This window comes from Astatotilapia calliptera, chromosome 6 (genome assembly GCF_900246225.1).
Source record: "Astatotilapia calliptera chromosome 6, fAstCal1.2, whole genome shotgun sequence".
Lineage (NCBI taxonomy): Eukaryota > Metazoa > Chordata > Actinopteri > Cichliformes > Cichlidae > Astatotilapia > Astatotilapia calliptera.
This window is the reverse complement of record NC_039307.1, coordinates 10615394-10632629: the sequence shown is the minus strand read 5'-3', so window position 1 is coordinate 10632629 and position 17236 is coordinate 10615394. Positions and strand designations below refer to the sequence as shown.

Sequence of the window (17236 nt, the reverse complement as noted above, 5' to 3'; positions counted from 1 at the left end):
CTTGCCGGTGCTGTATGAGTGTGTGGACGGGGCTGCCTGAAGTGAGAGAGACTGTGAGAGAGCCGTGTGCTGTGGCTTATCCTTGTCCTATGCGGATTTTACCACTGACTGTCAGGCCGAGCGGCTCGCATCATCTAGGGCAGGCCCCCCGTTCAGACACCCCCTTTCAAAGATTCCTCAAAACGCGCACCGCTGGAGGATAATTGTGGTTGCCCTGCTTAGTCAGTTTTATTTCGGGGGAATATTATCGACGCTGAGGACTTGGGAGAGGAGAAAAGCGGAGAGGCGAGGATGCTCAGTGGGCAAGGCGAGAGATGAGCAGTGGGCATGGTAAGCTGCATGCTGTAGGGTTGATGATGGAGAGGGATATAGTTTCCCGAGGTTCTTGGAAAATTACTTTCCTCTTAAGTGAGTCCAAAAATTAATGCTATATGTAGTGCTATATATAATGTTGCGTTTCTGATGGAAGACAACTCCAGCAGCAGTTGGCTTTCCTCAGGAAGCTGCCTCACATGGCAGCCCGCACAGGGTTTCCACCGCAAGAGGGGGTGTGTTTGAGAGAGTGTGTGTGTGTTTGAGAGTGTGTGTGTGTGTGTGTGTGTGGGTGGGGGGGGGGGGGGGCATCATGCAGACCAACCACGGGCCCCTTGTCCCCTCTCCTTTGCCCCCTGAAAAAAAATGTTGATTGCAGTGCTCGGGACTTTTCTGGGGGAAATGATGCCCGTTTCCGCTTACATTAATCTGAAGCTGTCTTTATCCCTAATCCACGCGATCATGCTTAATCTGACCTCCAATCTCAGCCTTGCTTTAAGGAGTTTTCGCCGTTTATTCCCAAACCTTGGACTCTAATATTCAGCTAGAAAAACACAGACGTTTTCACCTGTTTCAACAGCACGCATGCGCATCTACAGACGTGGCCGACGGAGTGACGTTCGTGTCTGAGCAATTTGACGCGTCAGATGGTCAAAGTTAATCACCCTAACTTGATTTTCTTTCTCCACGGGATAATTGTTCATTTTAATTGACATTTTAAAAATCGCTGATACATGCAGCTCTCACCTCCAGGAGCTGAACATCACAAATTCACTTTATGATGTAATCAAGTGAATACTTTGGGTACTGGTTCCAATTAAATGACTGAGAGGCTCAGGGAACTTTTGTTTGAGTTGTACCTGCAGATAAGCCATTTGGATATCGTGTATACTCTATGGATATGGATCTAATAATGGACCAATAGCCAAACCTCCAAAGTGCTCTTATTCATAGATTGCCCCTGTGCTGAGACTTAATCAGATATGTGCATTAGAAGTGAGCTGTACAGACTTATCTGGGAAACACTAAACTATACAAACCCCCTGCTCTTTGAAAATTGGGATTCATATATAAATCAAATGGTGTATGTTATAGCAGAGTTAGAAATGGGTAAATGTATTTGTTAGACTCATGAAACCTCCTCTCACCCGGCTCATCCTTTTGTCCAGGATTCCTTCCACTTACATGCTCTGAGAATACACACAGAGATATAATATTACTTCCACAATGTGAAGTTTCTGCTCTCAAATCTCCAGATAAGTTGATTTAAAGAACTGTGGTCTAAAACATCTCATGTAAGTAGAAAGCACCAGACTGCAATAACCTGTGCTTGTTGGTGCATATGTGTGTTTGTGGATCTGAGCTGAAGATGATTGTGCAGAAAGATGATACTGGTAAAGTTGCTGAGCATCACTTTCTTCTTTGTGCCCTTCGTTCTCACTCACTCCCTCTCTTCCTCTTGCACGTCCCTCTCAGACTCATCATCCTCTCAGAGTTTTGCTCTCTGTGTCCCTGCTGTGTGCATCTCATGTCCTCTGTGCTTCTGCTGATGTTGGCGTTTCAGCAGGAAAAGGCGTCCTGTGACTTGTTTCAGTCTTTGTGTACTGCTGTGCTACAGCAAAAGTTCAAATTAAACACAGCAGATTTGTGGATGGATTACTGAATGGTACTTACAGGTGCATGCCCAGCTGCCCAGTAGGTCAGTGTCCACATCAGAGTCCTTGTACTGGGAGTTCCAACTTACTATGTAATTTTATTTTTTTTATTTAATACAATTATTAAATATAAGAATATGTTGGATCGAAGTACATTTCTACTTAGGGAAGACATCATTTGAATGATATAATCTTGTTTTATTTTCAAATTATGTGTCACCATATTTTTGAAATATTTTTAAGCAGCAAAATGATACAGAAAGAGATACTAGAAATATTTTACTAAAAATATTTAATACCACCCAACTATTATTAAAAAATGTTTCAATATCTATATATGTTGTTTGGTGTTCATTTTAATACCCTAACATACCAAATATTTATATGTAAAGGATATAGGAAATTATATTATATATTGGTATTAAAATAGAAGTCCCTAAAAGTCTAATTGCAAGCAGGGCGACGGCTTTATGGCTTTAAGGAAACTCTTTTGTTTCATAACATAACTATAGCATAAATTAATTAATAACTAACCTATCTCAGAAGATATAAAAGCTTTGATTTGGCAGAGTTATACAGTTTTGCTCTGGATACCCTTACTGTCGCAACCCCAAAGGGGATTTGTGTCTTCACTTGGAAGCAATCCAAATATCTTTGGCGTGCCAAGCAAATGTGTTAACCACTACATCATTATCCTCGTGTGCTATTGCTCACTATCATTACCTCGGAATCAAATAATAAAACGTCCAGCTGTGTATATATTTATTTAAACAGTGTTTTACTTATATAACACCTTGTTATTGCATTGCTCAGCAATCTGTTATAAAAAATAGTTTTCCATCATAGTATTAGAAGAAAATTTGTGTGCTTTGTCTAGTATATATTACATTATAGTCACCCAAGGACACTGTACAGAGCAAATAAGACAGGCATAAAAACAGGAAATAAACACAATAATAAAAGAAAGTTTAAGAGCATGGAGAAGTTATATAGAGTATGCTATCTTGAACAGGTGGGTTTTGAGGGTGGACTTAAAAAGAGGAATTGAAGTGATGTTTCAGAGGTCAGAGGGTAGGGAATTCCAAAGTCGAGGGGCAAAGCGACTAAAAGCCCTGCCCCCCGTGGTAATAAGACGAGAGTAAGGAACAGAAAGGAAAAGAGAAGAGAAGGATCTGAGGCACCGGGATGGGATGGAGATCTGTACCAAATCAGAAAGGTATGTAGGGAAAGAGAATTGATAGCCTTAAATGTATAAAGGAGTATTTTAAAATTAATGTGAATTGTTTTTCTGAATTGCTTATTACCAGTGTTTATGGTAATATGGTTCTGGTAAGTTTTTATGTAACTTTTATGTCAGAAGATGCATTTCGGTTAAATCTATAACCTCTTTTATGAGAGTGACCAGGCCAAAATATAGATAGCAGCACAATTAACAGGGTTGATGACATTGCAGTCATAGATAGAATAATTTATATAATATTCTAAATAAATTACAAAATTATGAAGCCTGAATATTAGTTATTAAATATTTGCCACAAGGGGGATAATAAACTTGGAGGCACGCACATCTGGCTATTTGTTCTGTGTTTTTTTGGCTGCTTTTATAAGACATTGTAAGGTGAAGACCCCGCTGTATTCAGGAGAAAACCCCAACAATCAGATGACCTCCTATGAGCAAGCAGTTTGCAACAGTGGGAAGGAAAAAGTCCCTTTTCAGCAGAACCAGGCTCAGACAGGGGCAGTCCTCTGCTGTGACTGGTAGGAGGATGACGGCAAAGAAAAAAGTAAAAGTGAGCATAGTGAGACAGAACAAAATACAGAAAATACAGTAGAGACAAACATTTAATGACATGCCTCAGTAGTATGTAAACATAATAAAAGTGGTGAGTGTAGAAAAAGAGCTCAGTGCATCCACTGAAGTCCTACGGTAGTCAAAACCCATGGTTCCTGGTCACCTGATCAAGCCCTAGCTATAATCTTGGTCCAAAATGGTAAATGGCCTGTATTTGTATAGCGCTTTATAGTCCCTAAAGCGCTTTACACAACTAGTCATCCACCCATTCACACACTGGTGATGGCAAGCTACATTGTAGCCACAGCCACCATGGGGCACACTGACAGAGGCGAGGCTGCCAGACACTGGCGCCACCAGGCCCTCTGACCACCACCAGTAGGCAACAGGTGAAGTGTCTTGCCCAAGGACACAACGACTGAGACTGTCCGAGCCGGGGCTCGAACCGCCAACCTTCTGATTACAAGGCGACCTCCCAACTCTTGAGCCACAAGCACCACTAATCAAAGTTTTAATTCTACTCTTAAAAACAGAGAGAGGCCTGAAACCTGAAGGTTCTGCCTCCTATCCTACTTTTAGAAACTGTAGGAACTACAAGTAGCCTACAGTCTGAAAGCATTGAGATAACATGATACTATGAGGTCTTTAAAATATGATGGGCTCTGATTTTTCAAGACTATAAAGGTTTCAAACCTTTAAAGTCTTGAATTTAAAAGAAGAAAATTATTGTGATTTATTTCAGACGTGCACTATTGTAGTTTAGTCATCTGGCCTCATAGATACATATAGTTGGGTATCAACTACATAGGAATAAAAATGTATGTAGTGTTTGTCATTAGAGGGATTTTTTTAAAAGTATATTTTCTGTCATCTGACAATTTAGTGAGTTGAAGACAGATGAAAAGAGATTTAATTTAGGGGGGGGGGGGGTCACCCTAGCTCAGCTTTGGTTTAGTAGGTTAATTACGTTCTGTGTCAGTGGAAGCTTATAGTCGCTGGCAGAGGGAAATGTATCACAGGAACCCTTAATGATCAATTCCCCCATGTCCTTTGTGAAATACGAATTTGGAAGAGCAAATTGGGTTACAAGTGTGTGTCTACGCGCACACAGACTGTGCACGGTGGCCTGAATAATATAAGCTACCAAGTAGCTTCATCAAACACCTGAGTGCCAGAGTTTTAGTATGACCTACTTCTCCATAACGGGGCACAAACTAGAAACCGCTCTGTCAGTCATTGTTTACATTGTCATTTCACTGTTCTCTAATTGACACAGACAACAAAGAAATTGCTTTTAAGTTAGCTTGTTGATTTAGTGGTGATGGTCAAGTTAGAGGGCAGCGTCAGTCTGTTGATGGTTTTCTTGATACATTATTGGTGATTTCTGATTGAGTCAGCACATATGAAACGGTGAAATCAATGACTATGGAAGTACACAAATGCAACAATAGCAGCAACTGCTCCACTAGCTTTACAAATGTCCAGCCACTGTGTACAACATATAAAACTGGATCTGGTCTGGAAATCACTCAAAGTCCTCATCTATCATCATGAAAGGTCCACTGAAGGTGTGGAGAGAAGCACACCACCAGGAGAGTGGGTAGCGCCACTATACACACAATACAGCAGGCATCAGTGACAACAAACAGAGCATTACATAAATTAGAGACAGCATCAAGGGAGGAGCTTGGCGGGTTGCAAAGCAGCTTGCATATGTGGAAAGGCAGCTAAAATAACAACATATTTGAGATTTGATGATTGGATGTGTACAAGCCCAAGACGAGGGCTGCATTATGTTTCTGCATCAACCAGGGCAGATCGAGAAAGACGTAAAAGTACTTCATAAAAGTCATACTGTTCATACTTTTTATATATCATCTTCATTTCTTTCTTACAGGGGCATCTTACAATTCCCGACAGAAAAGAGGAGCCTTCACTGGCATAGCTACCTCCCCACTCTTCCCCTCCTCCCATCCACATTTCCCTCTTCTCCCCCATTCTTAAACCGTTGACCGTTTGTTTATCGCCTTCTCTCCCTCCATATTTCCCCATCATCTGTCACCATGACAACCTCAGCCCTGCGCAGGCAGGTGAAGAATATTGTACACAACTATTCAGAAGCAGAGATCAAGGTATTGTATTAAATGTGCTATCTTCTTCGAGTGTCACTGTTTATTAGTCATATTAGATTAAAAACAAAAAGTCTGTGCTTCTTTCACTGCTGACCATCATACAGATAAGCACTTGAGATCTCTCAGACGTAAAACATAAATGGATGTTATTCCTGTGCTGCCAACGTGCAGGTTCGTGAGGCCACCTCAAACGATCCATGGGGGCCATCCTCGTCTCTCATGTCAGAGATTGCTGACTTAACCTTCAATGTGGTGGCGTTTGCTGAGGTCATGGGTATGGTGTGGAAGCGCCTCAATGACAGCGGCAAGAACTGGAGACATGTCTACAAGGTGATTTCATGAAAAGACATGAGTGTTGTTGTTTAATCTGACTTTGTAAACTGTAGCTTCTCTGTACTTGTTGGCCATCCACCGACACTCACTAGCTCCACTGAATAACAGTCATGCATCTTTAAATTTTGTTCTTCTGGATGAAAATGTCAGTTGTAATGTGCACAATATGTTGACTACAAAAAGTATTTGGGAATAAATGTGCTAATCATGATTTGACTCCAGGCCCTGACACTGTTGGATTACTTGCTGAAGACAGGATCAGAAAGGGTGGCCCAGCAGTGCCGTGAGAATGCGTTCACTATTCAGGTATTGGAGTGCAACAAAAAGAGCTGATTGATCATTGTTTATTGATCACATCATGTTAACCACAACCCTGCGTCTGTTCAGCTAGCTAAATTTTATACTTAAAAAAAACTCACTGTGATGTCTTTTGTGTGTGGTTCAGACCCTGCGCGACTTTCAGTATGTGGATCGTGATGGCAGAGACCAGGGGGCCAACGTAAGGGAAAAAGCACGCCAACTGGTCTGCCTCCTTCGGGACGAGGAGCGGCTGCGCCAGGAGAGGAGTCAAGCCCTTAAGACCAAGGAGCGAATGGCTGGTGGAGGCAGTGGAGGGGGTGGAGGTGTTTATGGAGGTATACCCCCAGCGTATCACCCAGGCAGACGCACAAGTCAGCCCAGCATGGCTGTGCTATACGGGGAGGAATTCAGTCGCTCCAGAGGCTCTCCGTCTTCCTTTAACTGTGAGTATTGTGAGTAAACTGTGAGTAAACTTATCTGGAACACTAACCGCCTTCTATTGTATGATAGCAAGTTGCGAATAAATAGATCAAGAGTTAAAAATACACATTTAAATTCAGGATCATTGCCGCATCCCTAATTAAATGTTTTTTGCGCTGTCACCCAGCACTTTGGACAACCACATGGATTATCAATACTGCAGCGTAGGCCTGAAAATATTCAAATGAGCCCCATACTTTGTGTGCTTCTTGTCTTTCTGGAACATCATCATCCCCACATCAATCGTTTCTCCTAACTCGGTCTTATTCCATTCTCCCAAAATCCCTCTGCAGCCTCGTCCTCGTCTCCTCGAGCCGCTTCAGACCTGGAGCAGGCTCGACCTCAGACCAGTGGGGAAGAGGAGTTACAGCTCCAGCTGGCTTTAGCCATGAGCAGGGAGGAGAGTCAGAAGGTAAAACAACACACAACAATACACATACACACACACACGCACGGTATGATAATGTGGATGTCCTCAGGTGTAGCTCCTGTCCACATATACACACAAATAAGTCCTCTGTATTCAGTGCCTCTTGATGATTCCAGTAATGAAAATGAAAATGTTGCAAACATTTTGAACATTCGCCCACCTTCAGCTAGCCCTTCCTTCCCCTGTTACCATAGAGACAGATGGAGACACAGAACTACAGACTGCTCAAAGCCTTAGCCTAACGGAGCATGTGCAGGTACACACAGAAACACACCTCAGAGCTTAAAGTAAGCAATTATTAAATATTGTGTGTCTTTTTGTGTATTTGACGACATGGCTCATATGCTTTTACTGAGATTTTCCTGGTATTTTTAAAATGTAACATTAATTTGATATTTCTTTTGTCATTTGCATTTTTTTAGTTATTCGTCTTTGTTCTAATGTATACATTTTCTTGGCCATTAAAGGTACAAACTGAGAGCATGATTTTCAGCTACATTAGCTAAGCACCTCCAGTCTCTTTGACTAGAGGCTGTCATTTGTGCTGTGCACCTGGTGCCAGTGAACCAACAGGCACAAACTTTACATTTTACATGACAGCTCCCTCATTTGGAGAATAAAGAAGAAGCACATTATCCAAAAATAAAACACTGAAAATTAAGTGGAACGTAATTGACTTGACAAGATGCGGGGAATAAAATTAATAAATGGCAAATTTAAAGGGAAAATAGAGTTAGGACGCATTACTGTGATGTAAATAAATATGGAAGCAAATTTAAACAGAAATACAATTAAGTTGCATTTTATAAATTGATTAACGCTTACATTTATTTTTTAACACTGTTTTTGCACATTTAGTGTATTTTGAGTCATTCATTCGTGCGTTTCTTTATTTTGAATTTTTGGCAGTTACAGTCCTGAATAATGGCGATCTCACTAACCCTCTTCTTCCTTTTCTCCAGCTTTTACCACCTGTCTCCTTATCAGGAGATATCATCTCATATGATTTTTCATACAAGTACTGCTTCAACTCTCATGTGTAATTTTGGAAGATTTTCTCTCTGCTTTGCGCTTACCCAGCTTCTGCTCTTTGTAAACTAAATATTTCAACAGTACAAAACAGCCACCAGTGCCGCGTTCGGTCTGCTGGGCCAAGCAGCAGAAAAGTGTTTAACCAATGCCAGTTTTTGTGTGCGGGTCTGCACTCATTGCCACGATGGTAATGCTGATGATGTCACAATACCGCCCCTGCAGGAGCAGCGCTGTCGCCAAGGAGACGAGTCACTGTTACAGAAGGCCCTGGATGAGAGCCGGAGAGAGAGCCAGTCAGAGACGCACGAGGTGAGTTCAAAAATGTGTCTGTATACAATGGATGCCATGTGTGTGGGTACATGCATGGAACATGAGTGTGAATTTGTATGAAAAGGTGGGCGGATGCATTTGTAGGTGGTTGCTGGCAGGCATTTGGAGAAAGAAGTTGAATATAGGCTGCAGACTACGAGGCAGGGATGGACAACAAGCCTAAAAATAAAATAAAATAAACAACAAAACAGCCTTATGATCGAGTGTTGAGAGAGAGACAATAGAAAGCTGAGAGAAGAGAAAGAGGTGCTTGCTGAATGATAATGACTCTGTCGTGTCTAACCTTGAGCTCAGCATGACATTTCCCTGAAAGCATACTTCTTATCTTGTAGCACATCAGCTCCTTTACTCATTGGCCTGTCAACAAGCCAATCAGAGTCAGCTGCAGTCTTATGTAAAGGTTCCCAAGCCTTGTAACTGGTCTAAAAGTAGGATAGGAGGCAGAACCTTCAGGTTTCAGGCCTCTCTCTGTTTTTAAGATTAGAATTAAAACTTTGATTAGGGGCGATCGTGGCTCAAGAGTTGGGAGTTCGCCTTGTAATCAGAAGGTTGGCGGTTCGAGCCCCGGCTTGGACAGTCTCAGTCGTTGTGTCCTTGGGCAAGACACTTCACCCGTTACCTACTGGTGGTGGTCAGAGGGCCCGGTGGCACCAGTGTCCGGCAGCCTCACCTCTGTCAGTGCGCCCCAGGGTGGCTGTGGCTACAATGTAGCTTGCCATCACCAGTGTGTGTGTGTGTGAATGGGTGGATGACTGGTTGTGTAAAGCGCTTTAGGGACTAGTAAATGATCGAAATCACTGTTATGCCATCACATGAAAAATAGAGGGAAAAGGGGAAAAGTTAACCTCTAAATGGCTCTTTCACTGACAAAATCTTAAGATTTTGTGTTTAGCATAAAGGATACTAAATATAAGTATACTTTATTAGAAAAGTCAGTTTGTTTTAACTACCTCCTTAAAAAAATTAAAACTTACATAAGTTTTCTCTTAAGCCTGTTTTCAGTGTGATTGCACTGGGGCCCTGTCTGCACTTTGTGACCGATTATGTTGAACATTGAACTCTATTGAACAGATTCTCGTGAAAGCGGCCCTCTAGTGTCAAATTGGAATTTACAAAAAGCAAAACCCTTCTTTGTGTGGAGCAGAAATGTAAACACATAAACCTGACATTTCTTTCTGCTACCTTTCAATTTTCACATGCAACAATCTGATATGAACATATTTGAAATAATTAAAACTGAAAACTGGTAAAGCAAAACTAAGAGCAGTGAGAAAATAAGCTTGACTGACTTACAAAGTCAGGAATCATAGTTCAAGCAGTAGATCATATGTCGCCATATTTGTGTGAAATGGCAGTGATGACTTGTGTTTTTTATGCCATTTCAGTTTTTTAAATTAAAAACAAAGTAGGTGTTTGTTTCCATGTTCTAACTCACAGTTCCTCTTAACATGGCATTACAATGCAGGTTCAGCCCAGTATGATATAGTTTTACCACATGGGCAGGGTCTGAAAGATAACATAGAAGCTTCATTTGATGCTTTTCTGTGAGTAGAAATAGAAATTTCTCTGTAGGTAGATATCTTCCTGTTTACTGTCCTGTAGGATTCTCTTCTGCAACTGCTGTGCTGCAGAGTGGTCTCTAAACAGTACAACCTGAGAAATTTATGAAACGATGACACCGTTTCTGAATGACCTCAAGCAATTTTCATTTCATTATATAATGTACGCTTATTACAACATACATAAAGCACAAACACCAGATGCAAGATGCAGATGCTGTGGTGGATCTTATTAATAAATTATACTCTACAGTAATAGCGCAATGGACTGTGTAACGCAGAAGGGCGTCAGAAATTATCATAGCAATTGTAAATGTGTGTTTTCAGCAGCAGCAGCAGTGAAACATAACTGCAAAGAAACATTTTCAAGTGAGCTACAGTAAGCTCTTTATTGGTAAGGGAATAAACAGAGCAGCAGATTCAGTCTGACTTTAGGAAGTTGCCATTGTTCTGTGAATACCATGGATCTTTTCTTTTCATGAGTTAATACCAAAAAGCAGATCTGTGTTTGTCTTTTTTTGGAACACTGAATAGATTTCTCTTCCCAGAAAAAAACATTATATTTCAGTAGAGCTGAAAATTGCAACAGATCAATAACTCTTAACTGGAACACCAGCAAGTGCACATTTCTGTACTTTCAGTGTACAATAGTTTCTTACTCAGTTTGACTCTCAGATATTTACATAACACATTTTTACTCAGACAATTCATTTAACTTCATTTGAATACAAAGTGAAATCATTAGTGTTAATACAGTTGTCAGTGGATTTTACAGTCACACTGACTCTGTGAGTTCTCCGGCTGTCCTCAGTAGGATTGGGTGCTTTGAATGTTTCTCATTAACTTACACAAACCTGGAAACAAATAAGACAATGTTTGATCCTGAGATGTTTTCCTTTGCTTGTAGTCTGCCATGTTGGATCTAGTGGACATATTTGGATCCTCATCTGAGCCCCCTCTGCCACCTAGTGACCCTTGGAACTCTGCTAAGCCCACCAGTAATGTCTCTTCTGACCCGTGGGACTCTGTAGGTAGGTGGATCATCACAGACAAATCACATGAACATCAGTGTGATGCAAGAGTGCATTCAAAACAGCAGCTTCAAAGTGAATCTTTTCTCTCCCTAACAGCAGTCCACTCAAGCACTCCTGTGATTGGTAGCCCCTGGACAGCCCCTCCCTCCTCCAACAACACATCCAATCCTTGGGCTCCTTGTACCAACTCACGCACAGACCCATGGGAAGCAGCACCTGCTTCCTGCAGTCCTGTCAATCATGCGTGGGACAGCCCAACAGATGGAGGTGCTTTCATTAGGACACACACAGTCGTGTTTTCATATCTTTGTGGGGACATCTAATTGACATAATGCTTTCCCTAGCCGCTTACCCTAACCATCAAAAATGAACCCTAACCATAACCTAATTGTAACCCTGACACTAAAACCACATTTTCACTCTCACAAATGCCTTCAAACTCGTGGGGACGGGTTTTTGTCCCCATAAGGGCTGTTGGTCCCCACAAGTATAGTAACGTTCCAAGTTTTGGTCCCCACAAAGATATGTAAACCTAGTACACACACACACACACACACACACACACACACACACATATATATATATTGATTGTTTTAATCCAAAAACATAAGCACTTCTGCTGTTTTCATTGATTCTCATTTTTCCGTGCAGATGCTGATGGGACGGATCCATTCGCTGCACATGAAGAAGAGAAACCTAAACAGGAGATTCCCGCAGTGTCCTCACCTCAACCTGCAAGTCCCACAGGTACTATTGTACATAAAAGAGAGAACTGTGGGCTTTACTGTAAGATGAAATCATGACAGAAGCGACTTATATGGTTGTAGTATGGTTGTGGTTGTAGTAAGAATAAGAATAACATCATGCAATATGATCTTTGTTATACCTGTGATACCTGTGATATTTTGTACTTTTAGAGGTACTATGGCTTGTCACTGGGGTGGTACCGTTCAAAGTAATGCCATGGCACTTTTTTCTGCTCTTGTAGTTTATTACCTACAAGAGATGGGTTTTGAACTTTTCGTGACAATTTTGTAGCTCTGAAAGTTTAAATCTCACAGAAACTCTTTGTTTTGTTTTTTTTGTTGTTTTTTTTTCATTTGTACAACATTTAACATTATGTAATATTATCGTTCATCAAAATCTAATTTTAAAATCCTTTTTTCTGCCTTGTGAAGATGCAGAGTTGTTTGGGACAAAACCAGAGTCTGACCCATTTTCTGGTCTAGACTCCAAGCAGGACCCATTTGGAACGGAGCCACCAGTGAAACCCCAGGTAAACGGACGAGATTCAGCCAGCCCGGAGATGTTTGACCTGTCACGGCTAGCACCCCCGCTCAGTGCCCCGGCTACACGTGTGTGTCGGACTCCAGAGGCTTTTCTGGGACCTACGGGGGCCTCGCTGGTGAATTTAGACACTCTGATACCCCCCAACCCCCCTACAAAGACGCACAATAACCCTTTCCTCTCAGGTAAAACACCATTTTAAATTTACATACAGAAATATTACTGTGATATTGTTAGTTTTAAGTTTTTCAGTGGCACAATTTTGTCTTCACAGGTCTGAGCGCACCATCTCCTAACAACCCATTTCACTGCGACCAGCCTCGCCTCACCCTCAACCAAATGCGACCGTCCTCCACGTCCCCACTGCCCCCCCACATGCTGTCCTACAGCCCGTCGCTGCCCCTTCCACTGCTCCACCAGCCTCCCATCCTCCCCTCTTCTTTCACACAACCTCCTGCTGGACTCCTGGACCTTCCCTCTAACCTCCCACAGCCCCTGCTTCCCCTTTCTCCACGACCAGCACCCCGCACTCAGTCACAAACACACAGTCACAACCCTTTCCTCTGAGACTCTAACATCTTGCAAGCTCTGGTCTGCAGAGAGAGACAGAACTGACTCTTTTTGGGTTAATCTATGCTAACTGCAATGAGACTAGTTTAAGCGAGCCTGAACTGGGTCCTGGTCTGATGTCATTGTGCACACTTGAAGTAGACTCGGATGGGATGTATTTGTGTCTGTGTAAGGACACAACAGCTGCTACTTAACCTGAACTCTTGAAGAAAAGCTCGCTCACGCACACACACACCTATACATGCACTCAGGCGCACTTTAGGGTGCACAGACACAACAAACATGTACACTGCACCAAACTAACAGGGTGTATCTCAACAGTCCCTCTAATGCCTTTTCCCCATCAAAAGAGACAACTCCAAGTATCTTTTCAATCCTGAACTTTTCCTTTAAAAGCCTGGGATGAAGCCACACTCTTTGATTGTCTACGAAGCTTCACCAGGATCCTTACCGCTGCTGCTTCACCGACAAAAGCATGAATGCCTTCCCCACCCAGGATTCCAAACTACGCTACTCTCTTGAGCACCTGAGATGAGCTCTTCAAATAGATCCTATTTTTTCAACAAGTTGACATCTAGAGCTTTCTGTCACTTGAGAAAGTCCAAAAGTGTGGTACTGTAAGATTTAAGAAAGCATAGACAAGAACTAATCAATTCCCTCCCACCTTTACATTATAATATATATTTTGCATTGCCTTGCTGCCTTGCAATCTCAATAGCATCTGATCCTAAGTTAGCTTGGTTATTTATCTTTCAAGATAAGAAGCCTCAACATGATCCTGATGGATTCAAAACTGGACTAGCCTAGCCTAAATTCAATTGTACAATCTGGCACTAAAGTGATCACTTCTTTAACCCCCCCCCCCCCCCCCCCGTGCCTGTCTCTACATCTTACCCACCATGCATTCTTAACCAGTGCATGCTAGCACTAGTTAGGGGAGGGGTGTACAACTAATTTCCCCCACAGGCAACATGAGAAACTGAGACTGTTTGGAGGAATGTACCGATAAGCCAAACTCAGTTCTGCTGGGAAATAATGTCAACTCTGTATATGCTTATGGGGCGCAGCCCTTCACAACAGTCCCGATTACTCATGTGGCCCTTTGGGAAAATGAATTGGCCACCCTGAATTAGGAGGACCTCAGGGAGACTGCCCCTCTTTCAATGCGATTCAACCTCACTAAATAGAAAAGTATTTGACTTTAAAAATAAACAGGAGAATAGGTGATTTTATTTTTTTCTGATTAAAAAACGATGGGAGGATGAGAATATATACAAGGAAGCAAGGAGATGTGGCGGAACAGATCTAAATGAAGTTATTACAGATTATAGAACAATTCATTGAGCTGTAGCTCCTCTTCTCCTCTGCTCCTTGTTCATGTCAGTGTTAGGAACAAGAGAATCTGAGATGAATAAGAGATGTTTGGTCATTACTGCACTGAACCTGGACTTGAATGTGAAATGCCTGCCTATAAATACACACAGGCTTAGTACATATGTATTTAACAGAATGATAATGCTGTATTATTAACTATTATACCAATAAATTGATGGTGTTTGCATTATAATTTCTGAAGTATTGTCTTTTTTTTTGTATAACCCCTTTTTTGAACTATGACCACTAGATGGCAGTGCTGTGTAAGACGGTTTTAATGCCCTGCATGTTTTGCAGCAATGCAGTCTGGGCAACATCACCCCTGGGATATAAGACAGATAGGGTTACTTGTCTGGTAGTCAGCACACTTGAAGTTCCAAGAAGCAGTTCAAACATTTCACGGTAATCACCGTGTTGATTGTTGCACCATAGCAGCTGATCTCTAGCCATGTACAAACAAGCTTTTAATCCAACCAAACATCTTACTTGTTGCATATAAATTTATGTAAGGAACTGATTAACTCTATTAATCATCTAGCTTTCAGAAGATGTTTGCAAAGATCTTTTCATATGTACAATTTAATCTACACATGCATCAAGAAGAAACTGTAAAGAAATCGATTCCTCACACTGTAGTTTGTTAACATTTTTAAAACAAGACATCAGAACCCTGAAAATTAGACTTTTAGTGTCACAGGCAGGTCTTTGGACTGCCTTTGCTCGGAGAAAAATCTGAGGGGTGTTATGAAATGAGAGGGAAAGTTATATTTCCATATTAAGGTTCTGCTATCATTAGATATTTTCCATTTATTACCCATTCATAATGGTATTTGTCAGCTTCCTATCTGCATGGCTCCAAGATCAATTAAAACAACTAAAAGGGCTTTCTTGCAAACTCTCAATGGGTCAAATATCTGGGTTTCCAAAAGTGAAACTAAATGAATCGAGAAAATCCAATCATGCCTGTACACCCAGAAACACTCGCACACTTCCCTTTCTCTTTAATGTCTGGCATTTCTGTCCAAACAAAATCAAGTGCAGTCTGATCACAGATCTAAACAGCTGCAGTCTCAACCTTCTGATACAGTAAATCAACTGGTGTGCACATTTGATATACAACATTGCCATGTGGTGTTGATTTGGTGAAGGCAGGGGTGGGGGGTAAACAGGCAGCAGTGAGTGATTGTGGGAACAGTTGCAAGTGTGAGTGAAGACTGTGCTCTAATGCAAAAGTACCGATTAGGTTCTTAGAGACCTTGTGGGCCTGCATTGCAAGGAAATAGATAAACTTCACTTCCAGCCAGTACATAACCTCTGCTTGAACCTCTAATTGTGTTTTAGTTAATCTTGCATGACTCACTACGACTATCTATCTCTATCAGTCAGAAATTAATATCTGCCTTGCTTCATAACCTCCAGCGCAACAGTCTAGTGAAGATAAATAAGACTGCCGTTTGCAGAGAGAAATAAGAGACTGATTACACATACAGGCACGCATCCATAAGAGCAAACGGTCATTGTCGCAGGTGTGGGCCTACTGGTGTTGGCCAGAGGGGCGGATGGCGCGATATGGCAGCCTCGCTTCTGTCAGTCTGCTCCAGGGCAGCTGTGGCTACAACCATAGCTGCCTCCACCAATGTGTGAATGCGAGAGTGAATGAATAGTGGCATTGTAAAGCGCTTTGGGTGCCTTGAAAAGCGCTATATAAATCCAATCCATTATTATTATTATTATTATTATCTGTGCATTGAGTCTAAATGTTATCTAAATTCCACTTATCATACATTAAAAAAATAATTCCTGGTTTGGACCTCATCTGATGACACTAGCTGTTGTTCCTGGCCTGCAGTGAAGCAGCTGTCCAATTTAAAGGATCATTCAGAGTTATAGATTAAGCTAAGCCTGACTGAGATGTTACAGTAACATGGGAACAATTAGTCTCAGCACGTGCACATAAACACAGTGTGTATTCACTTAAAACAGTTTTTTAAACGACATCCTGTCCATGCAATGCCCTGATTAAGGAGGACCGTGTGTGTGCAATAAAATTCAGAACTTCATTAAAAATTATCTCAGGACATTAACCAGAAGAGGAAGGCAGTTTATGTCTTCATAAAGTGGATAATATACAAGTTAAGCAGCTTGGTTCCTCTAGGCTTTTCTCTTTTTATTGCTCATGAATGGTTTTATCAGTGCACAAAAAGAACAAATGAGGATTATTTTGAGAATAACAAGGGGGTTTAGCAATCTATACAGTGGAAGTGAAGCTAATGTGTAACAGAGTTTAGATATCATGCCTTCAGCATCACTAATTCCTACACACACAGACAATCTTCCCTCGTGATTCTGTTACTTTTGAAAATAAAAACGATGATATAAAACAATAGCCCATCCTGTTTTTCTGTCTGCTCACCAAGACAAACATCCCATGCTATGGCTGCCAACATTAACATGAAAAACACACTGATCTGGTCCCTATTCAACATGAGAGCTAAGAACTGCACAGTTGTATGTCATCAGTGCTGAGTCTGACCAAACAGAACAAAGAAGCCAGAACGACACACCCAGCTGTTTACTTTAGTGAGTTATAGGGATAAATCTTCTTCCATTTACTTG

The 17236-nt window shown here is 41.5% G+C and overlaps 1 protein-coding gene across 2 annotated transcripts; it reads left to right on the top strand.

Moving 5' to 3' along the window:
• The first annotated feature begins 30 nt into the window (after positions 1 to 30).
• Positions 31 to 14808, top strand: epn3b (epsin 3b). 2 transcript variants are annotated; one of them, XM_026170240.1, is made up of 12 exons: positions 31 to 330; positions 5836 to 5891; positions 6063 to 6221; positions 6447 to 6530; positions 6670 to 6967; positions 7298 to 7416; positions 8689 to 8775; positions 11263 to 11386; positions 11486 to 11656; positions 12041 to 12136; positions 12568 to 12861; positions 12951 to 14808. In XM_026170240.1, exons 1-12 carry the CDS (start codon positions 315 to 317, stop codon positions 13241 to 13243), a joined length of 1797 nt encoding a protein of 598 aa, XP_026026025.1. In that variant the 5' UTR covers positions 31 to 314; the 3' UTR covers positions 13244 to 14808. The 2 variants fall into 2 exon arrangements, with proteins under 2 accessions (XP_026026025.1, XP_026026026.1); XM_026170241.1 differs by having other exon boundaries at positions 5657 to 5891.
• The last annotated feature ends 2428 nt before the right edge of the window (positions 14809 to 17236 follow it).

Bases quoted from the DNA above. Each gene is read 5' to 3' on its own strand.
- epn3b (XM_026170240.1), top strand. The intron at 5,892-6,062 runs GTATTGTATTAA...GCCAACGTGCAG, and splicing joins ATTCAGAAGCAGAGATCAAG to GTTCGTGAGGCCACCTCAAA. The intron at 12,862-12,950 runs GTAAAACACCAT...TTGTCTTCACAG, and splicing joins CAATAACCCTTTCCTCTCAG to GTCTGAGCGCACCATCTCCT.